This window comes from Halichoeres trimaculatus, unplaced genomic scaffold, assembly GCF_033239565.1.
Source record: "Halichoeres trimaculatus isolate MK-OKI-2021-1 unplaced genomic scaffold, fHalTri1.1 fHalTri1_scaffold_7, whole genome shotgun sequence".
Classification (NCBI taxonomy): domain Eukaryota; kingdom Metazoa; phylum Chordata; class Actinopteri; order Labriformes; family Labridae; genus Halichoeres; species Halichoeres trimaculatus.
This window is the reverse complement of record NW_027437185.1, coordinates 1,109,039-1,128,624: the sequence shown is the minus strand read 5'-3', so window position 1 is coordinate 1,128,624 and position 19,586 is coordinate 1,109,039. Positions and strand designations below refer to the sequence as shown.

The following is a 19,586-nucleotide window of genomic DNA, read 5'->3' as shown; positions in this document are numbered from 1 at the left end:
CAGCCTTCTTGGATCCAATATCCTGAAATATAAAAAGAAAAGAAAAATGGGCTGGGTCAAAATCTATGCAGCTCATTCTTGAGGCCAACTGAGTGTTAATTTGAAGATATTCTCTTAATGCACAGTAGATATTGCGTTCATGAGAATGAGATGGATGCAATTCAAAGCAACAATGGCCTTAAGACCTTTGATCACCTCCTAAATCCTGGAAAATAAAAATGTCAAAAAGTTTCAGTATCTTTCCTTGTAACGTGTATACAAGAGATTATAGACAGCTTCTCCAGAAATTTGAACACTTTTCTCAAGATGACAACAAAAAATCTGACAATTATCCTCTAGAATTTTTAAAATTTCATGAATTTCCCTTTAGGGATGAACAAAGTATTTTATTTATCTATCTATCCATCTATTGAAAGTAGTAGTCTTGTTCTCACATGTTTACAGATTGATCCTCCTCGGGGGTGAGGTTCTGTACATCTTTAAGACAGGAAGATTTCCAGGGAGCCTGCAGAGACTACACTTTTCTCATTGAAGCTTTGAACCTGCAAAAAAAAAAAAATGGAGTTCACAAAACACCAACTTTCCTCACACACATACACACATATAAATATACGTTTTATTTATATATTTATTAGGAGTGGGAGAACCCCTGGCTGGGGTGGCCAAGGACGGGACATGGTCTGGGATGCAAGGAAGCTCAAAACACCGCTAAAAGTGAGGGTGTTATCAGGAAAGAGAAAGACTGTGGAGCTCTTGTCAGACGAGGGAGAAGCCGGGGGTAAAAAGCACAGTTAAGGCAGCAGAGGCGTTCAAGCTTGGCCTGTAAATTACAGTGATAGTGGGTGGAAAAACTACATACTTTGAAGCTATAGCCTTTTTAATCTTGATAGCAAAATTGATTAACTTCTTGAAAAACTCTCGTGCCTAAAGGAATTATAAGCCACTTTCATATTTTTTTGAAAAATCCAGGCTCTCTTTTGAAAAGAGAGTGTAAACAGTTGGTTAAAATATATTACTGAATAAATCCTCAAAACTGACTCAAATGTGATTTTCGCAATATAGAATCGGGAAAAAAGTGAATCGTCCCAGCCCAAATATATCTATCGCTGAAATGGTTAAACTTTTCAACACCCATAAAAAAGGGAGAGGTCTTACATCAGCACACTGAAGAGCTCAGACATTGAATATCCATGAAAATCCATGCCAAATTAAAAAAAAGTCTAATATGTGAACACAGCCTTACAGAGGACAGTAGGAGTAAGAAGCATGTTTGAGGAAAGATGGGATGCAGAGAAAGGACTAACTCTTCCCTATCATAAACCCCGATCTCCCTTTACCCCTCACCTATTGAAAACACCCCCTTCTACTCAATAGATTGCATGAATTTCCCTTCGGGGAAATATTTTATCTATCTATCCAAACAGCAACACAATACATGCATCAAGCACTGCTTTATGACTTGCCTCTTGACATCTGTCTTGGGCAGCACTGACTACCTCAGATCCTCAGCTGCCTTTAAAAAGGGAAATACAACAATTATTACATGGTTTCTCTCCATGGACAGCAATCCTATATATACTACAAGGGATGCTAAAGGAGGAAGACAGGAATGACATTACCTTTGTAAACTACAGTGTAGAAAGAAAAAAAAAAAACATTTTAGACCAAATTTTAAACCTTTTAAAAATCCCATTCTTCATGCATGTGTTAAGTAACTCATCTGTCTGTGAGACACACAAGTAAGAATAAGAAACACACAGATAGAGGAAGAGGGCAGTAGGGGACAACTGTGAAAGACCAGAAAGGAGAGAAAGAGGGACAGAGATAGACTGAGAGGAGGGCTGGGAGAGACAGACAAAGTGTGAGAGTGGGCGAGAGTGAAACAGAGGGAACGTCTGATCAATATTGTATAGCTTGGAGTACCAATCAACAAGCCCATGGATGCTGGTTTGGTGGAGTGGTTAGCTACTAAGCACGTCCCGTTTACATACTTCTGCTTGCCTGAGTTCAAATCCAGTCTGTGGCCAGTTAGCTCCCCCTTTCACAAGCCTATCTACTGTATCTCTTTTAAAATGCCCCAAAATATCATAAAATAAATAAACATGTTCAAGTACCTGCAATAATTTCAAGGAAGACAAGAAGGCTTCCTTCTGGATGATGTTCCCAGGGCGCTGGAGTTTGTAAGCAGACAGTCCACGAAATGCATCCTAGTGTCCCCACACACACACAAAAACAAACAGGAAAAGCCACCTGATCAGGATCAAGAATCAATACTGGCCTAACATTACATTAGGAGCATTTCTAACTAAACATTTCTAAAACATATGTCAATTAACAACAGCAGCTTCCTGAGAACTATGAAGTGTCTGTTTCCTCACCTGGTCGTTTGGGGAGAATTTTCATCACATGCATAGTGGAGGCCTTTAGCCTAAGTTTGATATTATGGTTTAACGGTTTAATAGCCAGTCCCTTTTCAAATTTCATAATGCACAACAATACCCACATATCCACACTTATGCGAGATTAGACATAGGCCTGTTAAGCTATCATTATTGCAAATTTCATTCATTTTTGCTTTTAACTTGCTTAATTTTGATGTTCAGCTTTATATTGGAAACCATTTTAGTATTGCATGAACTTTAAATTAATATGAACTATAATTTACCTGTACAACATTTTGGAGTTTACATCCAAGTACATTTTACTTACAGAATCTAGGTTGCCCCAACAAGGTGAGAACTCGAGAGAAAGAGAAGAATCACCAACACATTGGGTAGCTGAAAATAAAAAGAATGAGTTTGAGGAAAACATCTTTAATGTTCAGTTCTACAATCTGAGGCTGTGATTAAATATTGTGTTCTGTAGAGCAATTACCCAGCAAACCCTAGCTACCCACTGTGTCAAAGTGCAGATTCTGAAAACACCGCTAAATAAGGCTCTAGTTGTCATTGTGTCTCTTCGTCCTGGCAGACTACCTGCGTTTGTTTATGTCTGGCACGCGGACTGATACACTAAGCGGTGAGCGCCTCGTAGCGAGCTGTGGCTCTGCAGCGGAGGCAGCGCCGTTTTACGACACGACGAAAACTAGAGCCTTATTTAACGGTGTTTTGTGTGAAAGTAACACACTGAAAATAATCTAAAAAAAAGGGTGAATGCAGATCGATATCAGATTTTTTCGGTGGGAGTCCGTTTATTTGTGTTTATGGTCAAGTAAGATATGCACCGTCTGAGTGCATGCAGAGGAGAATCCATGCTTCCACGTTTACTTGCACATAAGAGTAGTAAGACACTTTGACCACAAACGTTTGGAAACTCCCGTTTTTTGATCTGCAAACATCGTGTTACTAATACAGATGGTGTACAACTTTGAAATATGCACAATAGCCCCTCTTAAGGCTGTATAACCAAGCTTGTTGATGGCGAGCAATAGCTAGCTTGCCATAATGCTAGCACACGACGCCGTCAGGATAAAACTGCTTACAGTGAATACGAACTACGTAAATTTGATCATCAGTGAGTTGATGTTGATGCAATATGACAGAAAGTGCACTACTCAGACATGTTTGGGTGTAATTAGACATAGGATGACTCGGATTACTTACCAACACACGACACGAGGGCTCCATACACAAGGGCGTCCAGCGGTACTGCAGCAGGATATTATTTCCGGTTCCGGTTCACGTCTCATTACACGTATTAAAACCAATCACATACATTTTAAATAACATAATCTTGTTTGTTTTACAGCTAATATTATTTAAAACATATAAGTATGTTATAAATAATTATATTAAATACATTTTAGAATCGATTTAAATACATGGATTCTAATTACTTTTAATACATACATTTGAAAAATATGAGTATTTAAATAAAATCAACTAAATGTAAATGCATAAAATCCCCCCCCCCCCCCCCCCTGCAACCCCACCCGTACTGACGATCTGTGAAGAGGATGTGTGCCAGCAGTTCCAGAGACAAAAGATCAAGAAGGCTCCAGGACCCGATGGTGTCTCCCCCTCATGTCTGAGGGCCTGCTGGCCCCCATCTTCACCCTTCTTCTTCATCTTCAACAGATCTCTGGAGCTGTGTGAGGTGCCCTACTGCTTCAAACGCTCCACCATCATCCCAGTCCCAAAGAAACCCTCCATAACAGGACTGAATGACTACAGGCCCGTCGCCCTGACATCTGTAGTCATGAAGTCTTTTGAACGTCTGGTGCTGAGCTACTTGAAGGACATCACAGGACCCCTGCTGGACCCCCTGCAGTTTGCCTACCGGACTCTGCAAGGACGTACGTGAGGATCCTGTTCGTGGACTTCAGCTCGGTGTTCAACACCATCATCCCTGATATCCTCCACCACAAGCTCTCCCACCTGTCTGTGCCAGACCCCACCTGTCAGTGGATCTCCAGCTTCCTGACTGGCAGGACCTAGCAGGTGAGGCTGGGGTCCATCACATCTGGCACACAGACAGTCAACACCGGCGCCCCCCAGGGGTGTGTGCTCTCCCCACTGCTCTTCTCCCTCTACACTAATGTCTGCACCTCAGGGGACCCTTCTGTGAAACTCCTGAAGTTTGTGGACGTCACCACCATCATCGGTCTCATCCAGGATGGTGACGAGGCCGCTTACAGACAGGAGGTGGAACAGCTGGTCCTCTGGTGTGGTCAGAACCACCTGGAGCTGAACCCGCTCAAGACTGTGGAGATGACAGTGGACTTTAGGAGAAACCCCCCTCCTCTGCCCCCCCTCACCATTCTTAACAGCCCTGTGTCTACTGTAGACTCCTTCTGGTTCCTGGGATCCACAATCTCCCGGGATCTGAGGTGGACCTCTCACATAGACTCTATCAGGAAGAAGGCACAGCAGGGGCTGTACTTCCTCAGACAGCTCAGGAAGTTCAACCTGCCCTAGGACCTGCTCATCATCTTCTACACCTCCATCATCCAGTCTGTCCTGTGCTCCTGCATTTCTGTTTGGTTTTCCTCAGTCTCCAAACACGACAGGCACAGACTACAACAAACTGTCAGGGCAGCAGAAAAAATCATTGGAGCCAGCCTGCCCTCCATCCAGGACTTATACCGGTCCAGGACCAGTAAGCAAGCAGGTAACATCTCTGCAGACCCCTCACACCCCGGACACAAACTGTTTAAACTGCTCCCCTCTGGCCAATGTTACAGAGCTCTGTGCGTCAAGACATCCAGACACAGGAACGGTTTCTTCTCCAGGCTGTGTCACTGATGAATACTTAACCTGCCATAAAACAACTCTATACCTCATGTACAGCTACAGTTTGTTTCTGTTTCTATTGCACATTCATCTTCCATTCTCTGTTGCAAATTGCACATCTTTTATGACCTTTATTCAGTGCACTATTTCTTTACTTAAAATGTGTATATATTTTGTATTCTACTCTGTGAAAAGGTCTTTATTTAAAATTGTAATTATTATCATTCTTCCCTTCTACTTAAGCTCTATTTTTTCTGCTTTTGTAATTCTATTCACAACGTTTGTACTGAGAGAGTGCAGTTTAAACCGGAGTCAAGTTCCTTGTATTCTTGAAAATACTTGGCAAATAAAGCTGATTCTGATTCTGATTCTGAGATCAAATACCCACAAACCATGATGTGAGTGAAGATGCAAGCAAAGACCCTGACAGCTCTCCCACAGCAGATGCGAGTCCCCACAAAGGACAGCGCAGATCTGTCATTTCCCACACAGTCTGGACGTCTTCAACCTTTGTGTGTGTGTGTGTGTGTGTGTGTGTGTGTGTGTGTGTGTGTGTGTGTGTGTGTAACCCACACACTGAGCTTAGGACTGAAAGTCCTCTGAGCACAGGAACACTCCTCTGAACTTCTGAGTCAGATGAAGTAAAACATAATGCACACGTTAGGAATTAGAAATGCAGTGACACGCAGTGTTTGGACTTTTTATTGCACATTTGATTCAGTTCTCATCCCCTCAGAGAAGAGCGGGTCCACCCAGCTAGCAAATTGAGCAGCGTGTAGCTGTCCGTCCCCACGCCTGATCTAAGAATAGCCCCAGGCCCCCCACCCATTCTCCTCACCCCCCTCCTTAACACCTGAACTAACTCGGTGGGGCGTTGCAGGAAATGGTGATTTATATTAATCTTGCCTGTTTGGAATCAAAGAGCACGTCTTCACCACGCTAGCCTTACTGTCATTGTCAGCAAGCTGCTGCGGAGACGACAGACCCAGGTTCTGTGATCCAGGATCGGCCCACACGATCTTCATATCCAAGCAGAAACTGGGCTGTGTTTCTGCAGTGCCCTGGAATTAATGGACTTGCTCCTCTACAGCGATTTTCTGGTCTTGTGAGGACTCACAGCATCTTTACGAAATGTGTCACATTGACCCATACACAGCACATGATGCCACAGACCTAGGGACACTCCAGGGCACAACAAGTGGACAGGGGGATCAAACCCTGAACCCCTGATTGAGAGACAACCCCTGAGCCACAGCTGCCCCTCTTTGGTGTCTGTTTGCCGTGCTGAAATATTGACCAATCGGTTGTCAGTAGGCTTTAAAGTCTGCATAAAGAACAGTGTGTACGGAGGGCAGCAGCGGGCGCCTGGTGGTGTTCATGTGAGGAGGGTTTCTTTTCTGTCTCTGAACAGATATCAGCATGAAGAGCAGCTAAATGTCAGGGCCTCCAGCTCTGCTTAGTGGCAGCCCCCCCTCCTTTTCCTCTTTTCCTTTTCCTAGGTGGGCGTGAGTGAGGTGTGTGGAGTGCAAGTAGGTGCAGGCAGTTGGTAATCCCCAGCAGTTCCCTTCCTCTGCCTTAAGATCAGACTGCAGCCACCACTCGGAGCCAGACCGTTGCATACCCCGGTCAATTGAAGCTTGTAGTCAGTTTTACTCGTTATGCTTTGGGATGCTAACACTTGTTTCTGGTATCACGGTTTCTGGACCCACTCTGCCTGACTTGCCTCCAGTGTTTGGATCTTTTCAACCCTGAAGCCTCTCCTGCCTCGCCACACACCTCTTGAGCCTGCCTCACCTCAAGCTCTCCTGTTGCTCGGGCTGTCCACCCTCTCTTCCTGGGTCAGCTACTCTCTAGTGACAACACAGTACTAAGGTAGATTCAGTTTAGTTTTTGCTTAGTTTTGGGCCTTTGTCACGCGGGTCGTGTGCTTCTTTCTTTTAGCCTTATTTAAGTCTGAGATTGGGTTTTCTATTTTTCTTCTTTTGAATCTCGGCATAGCCTTAGTTAGTCAGTTAGTCTTCTGTGTAGCGTCTTGACCTCTGAACTGATGGAGACTTTGTTTACATTTGTCCCTCAAAGAAAGGAGTCAGCTCTCCAGAAAGTACTGCGCATCAATTTATATTCCTGAACAGAATAATGTGTTTTAGTGGTACATTAGTATTTTTGATCAATTTTCAATTTCTCAGAGAATACCAGTTTTCTAGCCCTAACATATTGAGGCAGATCAGTCTCAAAATTTACAAATGCAAATCTCTGTGTGTGTAAATGCATCCACATATATGACAACTGATCCACTAATGTCTAAACACATTTTTCAAGTGTGTAAAATGATATACAAATGCATGCACAAATCCACAAATGTGCATGGAAGGATTCATAGATGATTGAAAAAAAAAAAAAAACATTAAACAGCCCTGCATTTGTGTGTGGATTTTTGAGACTCTTTCGCTTTGATGTACAAAGGCATTTTTTTTTTTCATCAGGGAAAGTCTATAGCCAATCAAATGTCTCCCTCTTTTTCAGCCTATCATAGCTGCCTAGATTCGATGATGTTTTAATGTGATCACTGTTGCAGCACCAGGGGCCTGTACTACGAAGCTGGATTAGCTCTGAGAGATAACTTCCAGGATAAGTTTCAGGTTTTCCACACTACAAATGTGGATCTCTTTTTATCCAGATACGTTGCCCTGGTAACTGATGCTGAACGCCAAACCTGGTCCAGAGCAGGTTAAGTTCCAGGATAAGAGCTAACGCGTTGTGACAGACCGCCCGCTGAACAATCGGTTCTCTCTGGCAGGCATGAAAGACCGCTCAGTCACCAATTTGCTCCGCTGGAGTGAAGTCCTCTAGCACAGGACCGCCCCCTGTCTTTTTGGACCAACATTTTTTCTTATGGGCTGTGAACAAACAAAATCTTACTGATCATCATAACTGAGACATTGTCAGGGAAAAGTAGAAATGTGAGCAAATGGAATCCAGGGCCGTCGCGATAAGGCAGGCAAACCAGGCAATTGCCTGGGGCCTCCTGCTGGACTGGGGCCCCCAAGATAACCACTGTTATGAATAAAATGCAACGACAAACCGCGTGAGCCCCCCTTGGCAGCCAAGGTGCAATGACACTGTTATCGGGAGTCGGGATCCGCCCTCAAGGGGGCCCCTCTCAGTAGTAGCTGACAGCACTCAGCCAGCAGCCAGCCGGTTTAATGATCCCTGCAGCTGGCAAAATACAAACCATGAAGCGAATTTATCCATCCGGCATCCAGAAAAAGAAGAAAAGAAAGGAGGAGGAAGATAAAAAACAAACAAGATAGCGGTAAGTGATAAATCACATTAGCAGGGGGCTTGATGTAAGGCAAGGCAAGGCAAGTTTATTTCTACAGCACATTTCAGCATGGCAATTTAAAGTGCTTTACAGGCAGAACAAATTATAGAAAACAATCAAAATTCAATTAAAAATGAGATTAATTAAAAAGATACGACAAAACAAAACAACAACAAAAAACAAACAAACAAAAGATTAAAATAGATATTAAAACAGATTTTAAAACAGATTTTAAGATAAAATTTGCAGTGCAGAACTAAAGACAAAATATTAAAAAGAATTGTTTAAATGCTCTAATAAAAGGCAGCTGTAAAAAGGTGAGTCTTCAACCTGGATTTAAATGAGCTCAGAGTTTCAGCAGACCTGATATTTTCTGGCAGCTTGTTCCAGATATCTGGAGCATAGAAGCTGAATGCTGCCTCTCCATGTTTAGTTCTGACTCTGGGGACTGAAAGCAGACCTGATCCAGAAGACCTAAGTGGTCTTGGTGGTTCATACGGGATCAGAAGATCATTGATGTATTTTGGCCCTAGTCCATTCAGAGCTTTGTAAACCAACAGGAGTGTTTTAAACTCTATCCTCTGACAAACAGGAAGCCAGTGTAAAGACCTCAGAACTGGACTGATGTGATCCACTTTCTTGGTCTTCATGAGGACTCGAGCAGTAGCGCTCTGAACCAGCTGCAGCTGTCTGACTGATTTTATTAGGGAGACCTGTAAAGACGCTGCCACAGTAATCAAGCCTACTGAAGATAAAAGCATGGACCAGTTTTTCCAAGTCCTGCTGACTCATCAGTCCTTTAATCCTGGACACATTCTTTAAGTGGTAGTGGGCTGACTTATTAACTGTGCTTGGTGAAATTCAGATCTGTGTCCATGATCACACCCAGGTTTCTGGCATGGTCAGTGGTTTTTAACTGTAACATCTAGAGCTGCCCACTGATTTTGACTCTCTCTGATTTGGCTCCAAAAACAACAACCTCAGTTTTATCTTTGTTTAGCTGGAGGAAGTTTAGGCTCATCCAATCATTGATCTGTTCAATACATTTACCCAGAGCCTGTATGCTGCCATGATCACCTGGTGACAATGAAATGTATAACTGTGTGTCGTCAGCATAGTTATGGTAACTTACTTTGCTGTTTTTTATAATCTGAGCCAATGGGAGCATATAAATGTTAAACAGCAGAGGCCCCAGGATGGATCCTTGGGGGACTCCACATGTTATTTTTGTCCACTCAGATGTACAGTTATCCATAGACACAAAACAGTCTCTGTTCTTCAGGTAGGATTTAAACCAATTGAGTGCTGTGCCAGAAAGTCCCACCCAGCTCTCTAGTCGGTTTAACTGTATGTCATGGTCTACTGTATCAAAAGCAGCACTGAGATTGAGCAGCACAACTACTGAAACTGTGCCACTGTCTGTGTTCAGGTGGATGTCATTAAACACCTTGACCAGAGCAGTCTCAGTGCTGTGATGAGGCCGGAAACTTGACTGGAAGACATCAAAACAGTCATTCAGTGTCATAAAGTTATGTAATTGCTGAAAAACTGCTCTCTCAATAATTTTATTAAAAATGGTAAATTGGATATGGGCCTGTAGTTGTTTTTCACTGTCTTGTCTAAATTGTTCTTTTTTAACAGAGGCTTGATCACAGCAGTTTCAGGGCCTGTGGGAAAACGCCTGAGAGAAGAGATGTTAACAACTTGTACCAGATCTGATGCCATGATTTTTGAGACTTTTTGAAAAAATCTGTTGGCAGGATATCTAGACAACAAAAGGAAGAATTTAAATGATGTATAATGTCCTCCAGGTTTCTATGGTTTATAGGATAGAATTGTGTCATGATGTTAAGATCGGCTTTAGGTGGGCACAACTCATATCCCAAACCTGATAAAGAGGAAATGACTGTTTGTCTAATCATTTCAATTTTTTCTGTAGAGAATGAGGCAAAATCATTGCAGGCCTTACTGGAATGAAATTCAAGGCTTACTGACACAGGAGGGTTGGTGAGCCTCTCAACAGTAGCAAACAAGGCACGTGTGTTGTTATGGTTTTTGCCAATAATGTCAGAGAAAAAAGATTGCCTCGCATCCCTCAGTAGTGAATTATAAATTTGAATTTTTTCTTTGTAAATCTCATAATGAAATTGAAGGTTTGTTTTTCGCCACCTGCGTTCAGCTTTTCAACACTCTCTTTTTCCATTTCTTACTTGTGTAGCATTTCTCCATGGAGATCTTTTCTTTCCTGAGATAACTTTCTCCTTCAGTGGGGCAATGGAGTCCATAACACTTGAAATTTTAAAACTCAAGTTGTCTACAAGTTCATTGACTGAGCTGCTACAGGGCAGGGGGGTTGTGGAGGAGAAGACCTGGTTAAAGATTTCACTGGTGCGCTCAGTAATGCATCTTTTGTGGATTATTTCTGTTTGAATCTTTGGGCTCTAATTACATGGCGCAGCGCAGGGGGCACAAGCCTGGCGCAGCCTGCGCAGCGCTAATTTCGTGCAGTGCACCGTCGTGCACTGCCAGTTTGATAATTTGGTAGACCGTCTGTGCAGAGATGGGTGTGACTGCGCGCCAGGGGGAGGTGTCAGCAGATTCATGTTGGCGCAGTGACAATTTCATGCCAAAAAAGTGCGCTGAAAGCTCGCCAGCTCCAACCTGGTCTATCCTCGGCGCAAGGTGGAGCGCACCACACGCAGCTGTAATTTGGTGACAGGAGCACATGTGCGCACATGTCATCAAAGCCTCAGAGGCAGGTTTCCAGAGTGTCAGGCACATTTTAATGCAGTAAACAATCACAGTAATCACTATTTAATGTAACCGTCTGAACCAGCATATACATTTATATCTATATTAACTGTCCCGTCACATCTGATGTCAGATTAAAGCCGTTTGTCATAATGGAAAGTTAACCTGACGGCAGCTGGAAGTTTGATGCACATCTTACAATTAAACAATAAACAGCCTGAACATCTGATACTGAGTATATATCTGGCTTCTCTCATTTCATTTAATTCAAAGAAAAGACGGAGAAAAAAAGAGAAAAAATAAATGTGTGTCACTCAGGATTTACCCGTGATTTCCCACATTTCTCTGTTTTAGTCTTTATTTTTAACCTGATCTAAAAAGATGGAGTAGCCTACATTGTTGTAAGGAGGATGAGGTGGAGACACTGGGAGAGTATACAGTATATCACCAAAGGCTCTGCTTGGCGATGACAAACCAGGAGTGCAGGTGGATCAAAAGTATTCTGAATGGATAAGCCAGCTGTGTAACTGCCTCTTAATTTTTTACTCCGAATAAAGACAAAGGTACAGATTACATCTATCCCTGGAGCTGGCCCACAAGGTGATGCGCTTTGTGTCCTCCGATGCGCCCCGCTGTCCATTGTCCTGCTGCAGGCACAGCGGCTCTGACCGTCTCCGCTACCAGCACTCTCTCCGCGGTGCTGTAGATCAGTCAGACCAATCAGACGCTGCGCCTCGGCCGCAGGGCATTTAAAGGCGAGGAGAGGCGCTCATTTGATTGGTGAAAACAGCGCTCGGCTGTGTTACACCCACTCACGGCTTTTCTTCTCCCTCTCTGCCATTTGCACGGAGGGAGGCGTGGATGCGCAGCTCTGCGCTCATCTGCGCCTGTACTGCGCCTCTCTTGGCACTGCAGGAAACTTGCAAAGTACGCCGGTCACGCCTCGTGCGCACGGCGAAGGCAGGCGCATGGCAGGTGCACCTGCGCCTGCGCCTGGTCTACGAAATTAGAGCCCTTTGTGTGCACCGAGATACTGCTCTCAAAGAAAACACAGGCATGATCAGACAGAGCAACATCAGTCACAACACCCTTGGAAATGTTCAGACCCCTGGAGATAATTGAGATTGTGTGGGCCCCGTCACATGCTGAGTCAGCCCAAAGCTGTCCAGAGTAAAACTCAGTTCTTTGGTCCCTCTGTCCTGGGGGTTGTCAACATGAATGTTAAAATCACCAACAATAATGACATCATCAAATTCAACACATATTGTACACAGCATTTCACTTAGATCATCAAAAAATCTCACGCAGTACTTAGGTGGCCTGTAAATAGTTGAGATCATGGCTTGGGAGGTGGACTTCAGCTGAAGAGCAACATATTCAAAAGACTCAAAACCTCCAAAGTTACCTGTTTGCATTTGAGGGAGTCGCTAAATAAAACTGCAACTCCACCTCCGCTCCTGTGAGCCCTGGCTTCACTGATAAAACTGAAGTTTGGAGGGGTTGACTCGATTAGAACAGCTGCACTGTTATTTTCACTCAACCAAGTTTCAGTTAAAAACATAAAATCAAGTTTGTGCTCAGTAATAAAGTCATTAATTAAAAATGTTTTGCCTGCTAAAGACCTGATGTGTAATAAAGCCATTTTTAGTGCTTTTGGGGCCTCATCACACTTTTCTGTGACAAGCTGTGACTCACAGGAAATGGATACCAAATTTGATAAATTTACGTATCTACAGATGTTTCTTCTTTTTTCCATTAGAGTCCTCTGTTTTCTTCTATTTATCACAGGGATTTGAAAGACTCCTTGAATTCCAAAGGGCCCTGACTTTTCCTGGATAAAAACATTACTGATATCAGTGTTACAGCCCGGACCTGGCACATATCAGCCAGACATACAGACGTGGTGATTCAGGGGGGTTGGGGGAGCCTTGTGACTTTTGGTTGACAGAGGTTTTAGGCGTGGTGGAATTGGGGGGGCTGAAAGATCGGGGAGGCTGAAGGGAGAGAGTGTGGGGGTTGGACTTGGTGTCAGCTGAATTCCAATATTGACAAGGTTTTTCATCCTATCAGTGAAATCCAAGAGTGGGGAGTCTGGACTGGATGGAGACAGCTGGAGGCTAGGTGGGGACTGTTGAGGTGGAGATTGAAAGCCTCCTTTTCGGGGCAGGGAAAACTTCTGCTGCTGAGCTGTGAGGGATGAAGGAGATTCCACTTGTTGAAATGAGGATGATGATGGTGAAGCTAAAGCCTCTATCTGGGTCAGCAGTCCTCCAGAGCGCCGTCTTATCTGTTGTTTTGGATTGTCTTGCTTCTTGTCCTTGGCAGGGGCTGCCGGTGTCTGACGCAGAAAATAAAAAATGTTGGAGCTGAGCAGTTGTACTCCTGATTTGTTAAGGTGGAACCCATCCGCCTTAAAGAGGTGTCTGCGTTCCCAAAAAATGTAGAAATTGTCAATGAAGTTCACTGATCAATTAGCACATGTATCTTTCAGCCATCTGTTCAGCAACATCAGCCTGCTGAATCTCTCATCTCCTCGTCGTACTGTTGGCAGGGGTCCACTCACATACACCTCAGTTTGAAGGGATTGAACTTTGTTGAGCAGATCAGTTAAGTCCCGTTTCAGTACCTCTGATTGCTGCTTAGCCACATCACGGGCTCCTGTGTGTATGATGAGAGATTTCACTGATGGATGCTCAGCAGCGATCTCCAGAATTTTATTTGAGATATCAGACACCATGTCATTGGTAAAACACAGTACTTTGGTGTTTTTCAGGCTGCAAAAGTGTTTCATCTCATTCAAAGCTCCGTCACCCACTATCAGGGTTTGAGGCTCAGTGGTGAGCCCTTTCAGTAGCTTTTTACTGTGTGATTTAACTTCCTACCTGTCTCTGGTGTCAGAAGGTGTGCATTCTTTGGGGCAGTCCTGGTCTTGTAGTAGTGGAGCAAACCTGTTTCTTAGCTGGATCCCAGTGTCTCGGCTCGGTTTGCTCTTACTTTTCTTTGTAGCCACTGTCCATGACTGTTTTCTCCTTGGTACTGGAGTTGAAGCAACACTCCTGTGGGATGGTAGTGCAGGCCAACCAGTCTCATCACAAATCTCCGGGTTCTGGATTCTGCCTGTTAGCCTTCTTCCCAGATCCCTCTTTGGTTTTGCTCCAAGTAGATTCCAAGAAGGGCTACTGGCTGATTTATTCCCTTTTAAACAGGTGTACTCTATCTTGGTGCTGTAGCTTATCAGCTGTCTGTTGACCTGCTCTTGTCCACTGCCTTGGGTCATCGGAAGAGTAGTATCATTTCCACATTGTCCATTTACCTCCACATTCATTTTGAGCCGGAGGATTTTTGTTTCCAGGACTGCTATCTTCTGGAGAAGCCTGTGATACTTATTTTCATCCGAGGAAAGGGGGGGCATTCTGATGCAGCAGGCTTGTGCGGTTGGCAGGCCGCCCTCACGCAGTAACAGGAAGGTTAAAAAATGTTTAAAAATTTCCCTTTAATCTTGAAAAACAAATGATAGTCCTAAGTCTTGTAGGTCTCCAAAAGCCGCCGCTTTTGATTATTTGATGGAAAAACTGGAAAACAAGCAAATATAAGCAAAAAAAAAGTCTGTGCAGAGAAGAGAGCAAGCAAGAAAAGCGTCTGCACAGCAACCGTACACTCACACCAGAAGCGTCAAATTCACTTGTCGACGCTCTGGCCGCTCTCATTGCGCTGCTTGACAGTTGGGAACACACAGTTGGGATCAGCTGTGCTCTGGAGGACAACGTTCAGACCCGCTCCTAGACCTCTCTTTTTCCCTCTTTTCTTCTTTATGTAGGTGTCCCACAGGCTTTTCTACCTCTTCCTACAATCATCAACTACAAACAACATACAAAATCAGGGGTAAACACATTTTTCCTCACAGGTCTGTCAATCACATCACACACATATACAGCAGTCTGCAGGAGAGCGGGATCCACCATGTCTCTTTCTGCATATGAAGAATCATTCTTTTTTTTAATGTCCCTTTAGATAAACAGAGACTCATCATACAGCTCCGGGAAGCCGGACACAGCAATGAATGAAGCAGATTTGTGAGGTGGGGTGGGTGGGGGTGGGGGGGCAGGTTATCGAGAGCTTTATGGGTGGCAGAGCGTATCACCCGCTGCAGCTTCATGAGATCTTTTGCTGCTGCAGCAGGGAACCAGGTGATGATGGAGTGTGTGTGGATGGACTCAATGATGGCCGTGTAGAACTGTGTCATCATGGACCTCGACACTCTGTATTTCCGCAGCTGCTGTAGAAAGTACAGCCTTTGCTGGGCCTTTCTCAGAAGGGCGGAGATGTTTAGTTCCCACTTCAGGTCCCTGGAGATGATTATCCCCAGGAACTTGCAGGACTCCACAAAGTCCACCTGAGGTCCACCCAGTATGATGGGAAGGGGCGGGGCTGGGTCCTTCCGGAAGTCCACCACCATCTCCACTGTCTTAAGGGCATTTAGCTCCAGGTTGTTATTTCCACACCAGCTTCGCAGCCGCTTGATCTCCCTCCTGTAGGCTGACTTGTACCCCTTGGAGATGAGGCCCACTAAGGTGGTGTCGTCCGCAAACTTGAGGAGCTTGACCTGCTTGGTGCTCGGAGCTTGGTGGAGGGAAACACAGCTGTTCGTGTACAGGGAGAATAGTAGTGGGGACAGGACACAGCCCTGTGGGGAACCGGTGCTGGTGGACCTAGAGCTGGAAATGCTCTTCCCCAGCTTCACCCGCTGAGACCTGTTGGTCAAAAAGGCCGTAATCCACCTGCGAGTGGAGGCAGGCACTTTGCAGCAGGTACAGCTGATGCTCCAGGATAGCTGGTAGGATGGTGTTGAAGGCCGAACTGAAGTCGACGAACAGGATCCTGGCATAGCTGTCGGTAGTGTCCAGATGTTTCAGTGTGTGGTACAGAGCCATATTCACGGCGTCCTCCGTGTATGTGTTCGCTCTGTACGCGAACTGCAGCGGGTCCAGCACAGGATCAGTGATGCGCTTCAGATGGGCCTGGACAAGGCGCTCCAGGACCTTCATGACCACAGAGGTCAGGGCGACGGGTCTATAGTCATTAAGGCCTGTGACCTTGGCCTTCTTGGGGACAGGAATGATGGTTGAGGCCTTGAAGCATGCTGGGACCTGGCCCAGCTCCAGCGAGGTGTTGAAGATGTTAGTGAACACCGGGGCGAGCTGGTCAGCACAGTGCTTCAGGACAGAGGGGGAGACAGAATCAGGGCCGGACACCTTCCGAGGGTTCTGGCTCCTGAACAGCACTTTAACCTCTCTCTCTGTGACAGTGAGGGGGGGGGGGGGGGGGGGGGGGGGGGGGGGACTCTCCTTCTCAAAGCGACAGTAAAACTCATTGAGCTCATTGGCAAGGGGAGGTTGTCAGACGCCTGCGGGGAACTACTCTTGTAGTTGGTGATGGTCTTGAGGCCTTTCCAGACGGAGGAGGAGTTCCCATCAGAGAGCTGCTGCCACAGTTTCTCCGAGAAGCGGTGTTTCGCCTCCCTCACCGCTTTGGCAAACTTCTCCCACCCTGGCCACGGCCTCCTCAAACTGCTCCCCTCTGAGAGAAGAATGCGGCATCTGGTGGCCAAGACAGAGCACCACAAAAACATTTTTTTTTCCCTATGACTCTGGTTTCCCTTTTTCCCCTGCCCCTTAGGGACATCAGCAATATGTAGCACTACTGAACACTACTGCACTTTTTATCATATTATTTATTTATTGTTATTTCTGCACGGTGTTTTTTGTTTTTGTTTGTTGGTTAATTGTGAAAAAATTTGAATGCACACTTGTACGTTGCCAAAGCAAATTCCTATGTGTAATACAATGGTAAATAAATGAATCTGAATCTGAATCTGAGGAGGAGAATTTTGAATTGGATTCGCTGAGGCACGGGGAGCCAGTGGAGGTGTTGGAGGACGTGGGTGATGTGGTCACGGGTGCTGGTTCTGGTGAGCAGGCAGGCGGCAGAGTTCTGGATATAATGGAGTTAACGTTAGTTCATGCAGGACACGGAAGTCATACGCCTAGCTGTGATCAGCTGACAGACTGATGTTCTAACCTACCCCTCTCAACCAATCACAGCGTGTGTCTAACAACAAGGCGGTGTATTTAAATCACGTCTTCATTCTCAGTTATTCCTGCTACCTCATTGTTGCTCAGCTGCTGCTGTCGTGCATCTAATGGTATGAAAACGTTCATTTTGTGTTTGCTCGTCTGCTTGCTTACCTTCTCTTCCACGGCGATGTCTCATCTGGAGCTACAGTTTGAAGATGAGTGTGTAACTGATTCTTCAGTCGAGGAAGGAGAAAGGCCCGAAGCAAGCGACAGTGTTTGCTGTAGCTCTAGACTGGCAAGTAAAAATCAGCCATCGATCAAAGGATGGCCGGTGCCAAAGATTCTAGAAGCTCTGTTTGTTCGGAATATCGGAGCTCCTCCGGGAGCCAGTCACGAAGAGCTCTTCCAGTTCTTCCTGTCCAATGTTTTTGAGAAAGAGGCCTCTACTCCCTCTTCAGCCCCTTCTTCGGGCCCGAGGAAAAGTTTGAGTAAAAAGAAATACTGCTCATTCCCTGTCCCAAGCAATGCTAGCTTTAGCGTGCCCGCTAAGAGAGCTAGGCTGCAGTCCCGTTTTGTCTGCTCCGGTCAACATCCAGTCTTCCCTTGCTGAGATGGACGCACGCACTCAGACTCTGGAAAATCGCTCCGCCTGCCTCTCCCAGGATTTAGAGAGTCTTCTTGGTATCTCAGGAACCGCTTTAGCCTGGCTTCGATCGTATCTTTCGGATCGACATCAGTTCGTTCATGTGAACAACGTCTCTTCTTCGCACACCAGGGTGCAATATGGAGTTCCTCAAGGTTCAGTGCTCGGACCGATTCTTTTCATCTTGTATATGCTTCCTCTCGGCACTATATTGAGGAAACACTCCATAAACTTTCACTGCTATGCAGATGACACTCAGCTTTACTTGTCAATGAAGCCTGAAGAAACTAACCGCTTATCTAAACTTGAAGCATGCCTCAAAGACGTAAGGTCCTGGATGAGCAGAAACTTCTTACTGCTGAACTCAGAGAAGACTGAAGTCATTGTTCTTGGACCTAAACATCTCAGAGAAGCTTTCTTGAACAACATCGCCGTCTCTGACGACATCAGCTTGGCTTCCAGCACCACTGTCAGGAACCTGGGAGTTCTTTTGGATAAGGACCTGTCCTTTAACTCTCACATCCAACAGGTTTCAAGGACGGCATTTTTTCATCTTCGCAATATCAAGAGAATTAGACACATCTTGTCTCGGAGCGATGCTGAGAAACTGGTCCATGCTTTCGTTTCTTCTAGGCTGGACTACTGTAACTCTCTTTTATCCGGCTGTCCTAATAAGTCTATTAGGACTTTTCAGCTGGTTCAGAATGCTGCCGCTCGGGTACTGACTTGGACTGGGAGGAGAGAGCACGTCTCTCCAGTGTTAGCGTCTCTACACTGGTTACCTATAAAATCTAGGATAGAGTTTAAAATTCTTCTTTTGACTTACAAAGCGCTTAATGGCATCAGGCCATCCTATCTTAAAGACTTAATCATTCCGTATAATCCGTCTAGGTCTTTGCGTTCTCAACATGCAGGTCTGCTCGTTGTACCTAGGGTCTCTAAAAGTAGTATGGGAGGTCGAGCCTTTAGTTATCAGGCTCCTCTTCTTTGGAATAACTTACCGGTTGAGGTCCGGGGAGCAGACACGGTCTCAACCTTTAAGAGTAGACTTAAAACTTTCCTTTTTGATAAAGCTTACAGTTAGAGCTGGATCAGATCTGAACCAGCTCTTAATCATGCTGCTTTAAGTTTAGACTGCTGGGGGGAACTGACACACAGGGCTCCAGTTTCCCTCTTTTTCTGTCAGTCTAACTTCAAGTCTTACTGTCCTGTTATAGTTACTGACCATACACCTCTCTGGGAGGATCTGAGTTTGTCTTGTAGGTTCCTGGGGATCGGTGAAGTAGACGGCCTGCTGCTGTGCTCCTGTCCGACACCAGCTGCTACGGCTTTGGATTGTTGCCGGGAATGGCCTGCTGGTTTCACCTTAACTGTCGCCACAGCGCCAAACTTCAGACTGCGTCTGTTTCTCTCTCTCTCTCCCTTTCTGTGTGTGTGTGTGTGTGTGTGTGTGTCTGTGTGCGTGTGTGTGTATCCCTGCCCCCCCCCACCCCACCCCCCACCCTCCTTCTCTCCTCCCCATTCTCTCTCCCATTCTCTCTCCTCTATCCGTCTCTCTCTAACCC

At 45.2% G+C, this 19,586-nt stretch overlaps 1 protein-coding gene across 1 annotated transcript in view; it reads left to right on the top strand.

Moving 5' to 3' along the window:
- LOC141793869 (uncharacterized) overlaps positions 1-19,105 on the top strand; it is a 355,863-nt gene extending 336,758 nt beyond the window's left edge. The window contains exon 2 of the mRNA XM_074674744.1: positions 18,048-19,105. Within this exon, the coding sequence (XP_074530845.1) occupies positions 18,048-19,105 (1,058 nt within the window). The remainder of the gene's footprint in view (positions 1-18,047) is intronic.
- The last annotated feature ends 481 nt before the right edge of the window (positions 19,106-19,586 follow it).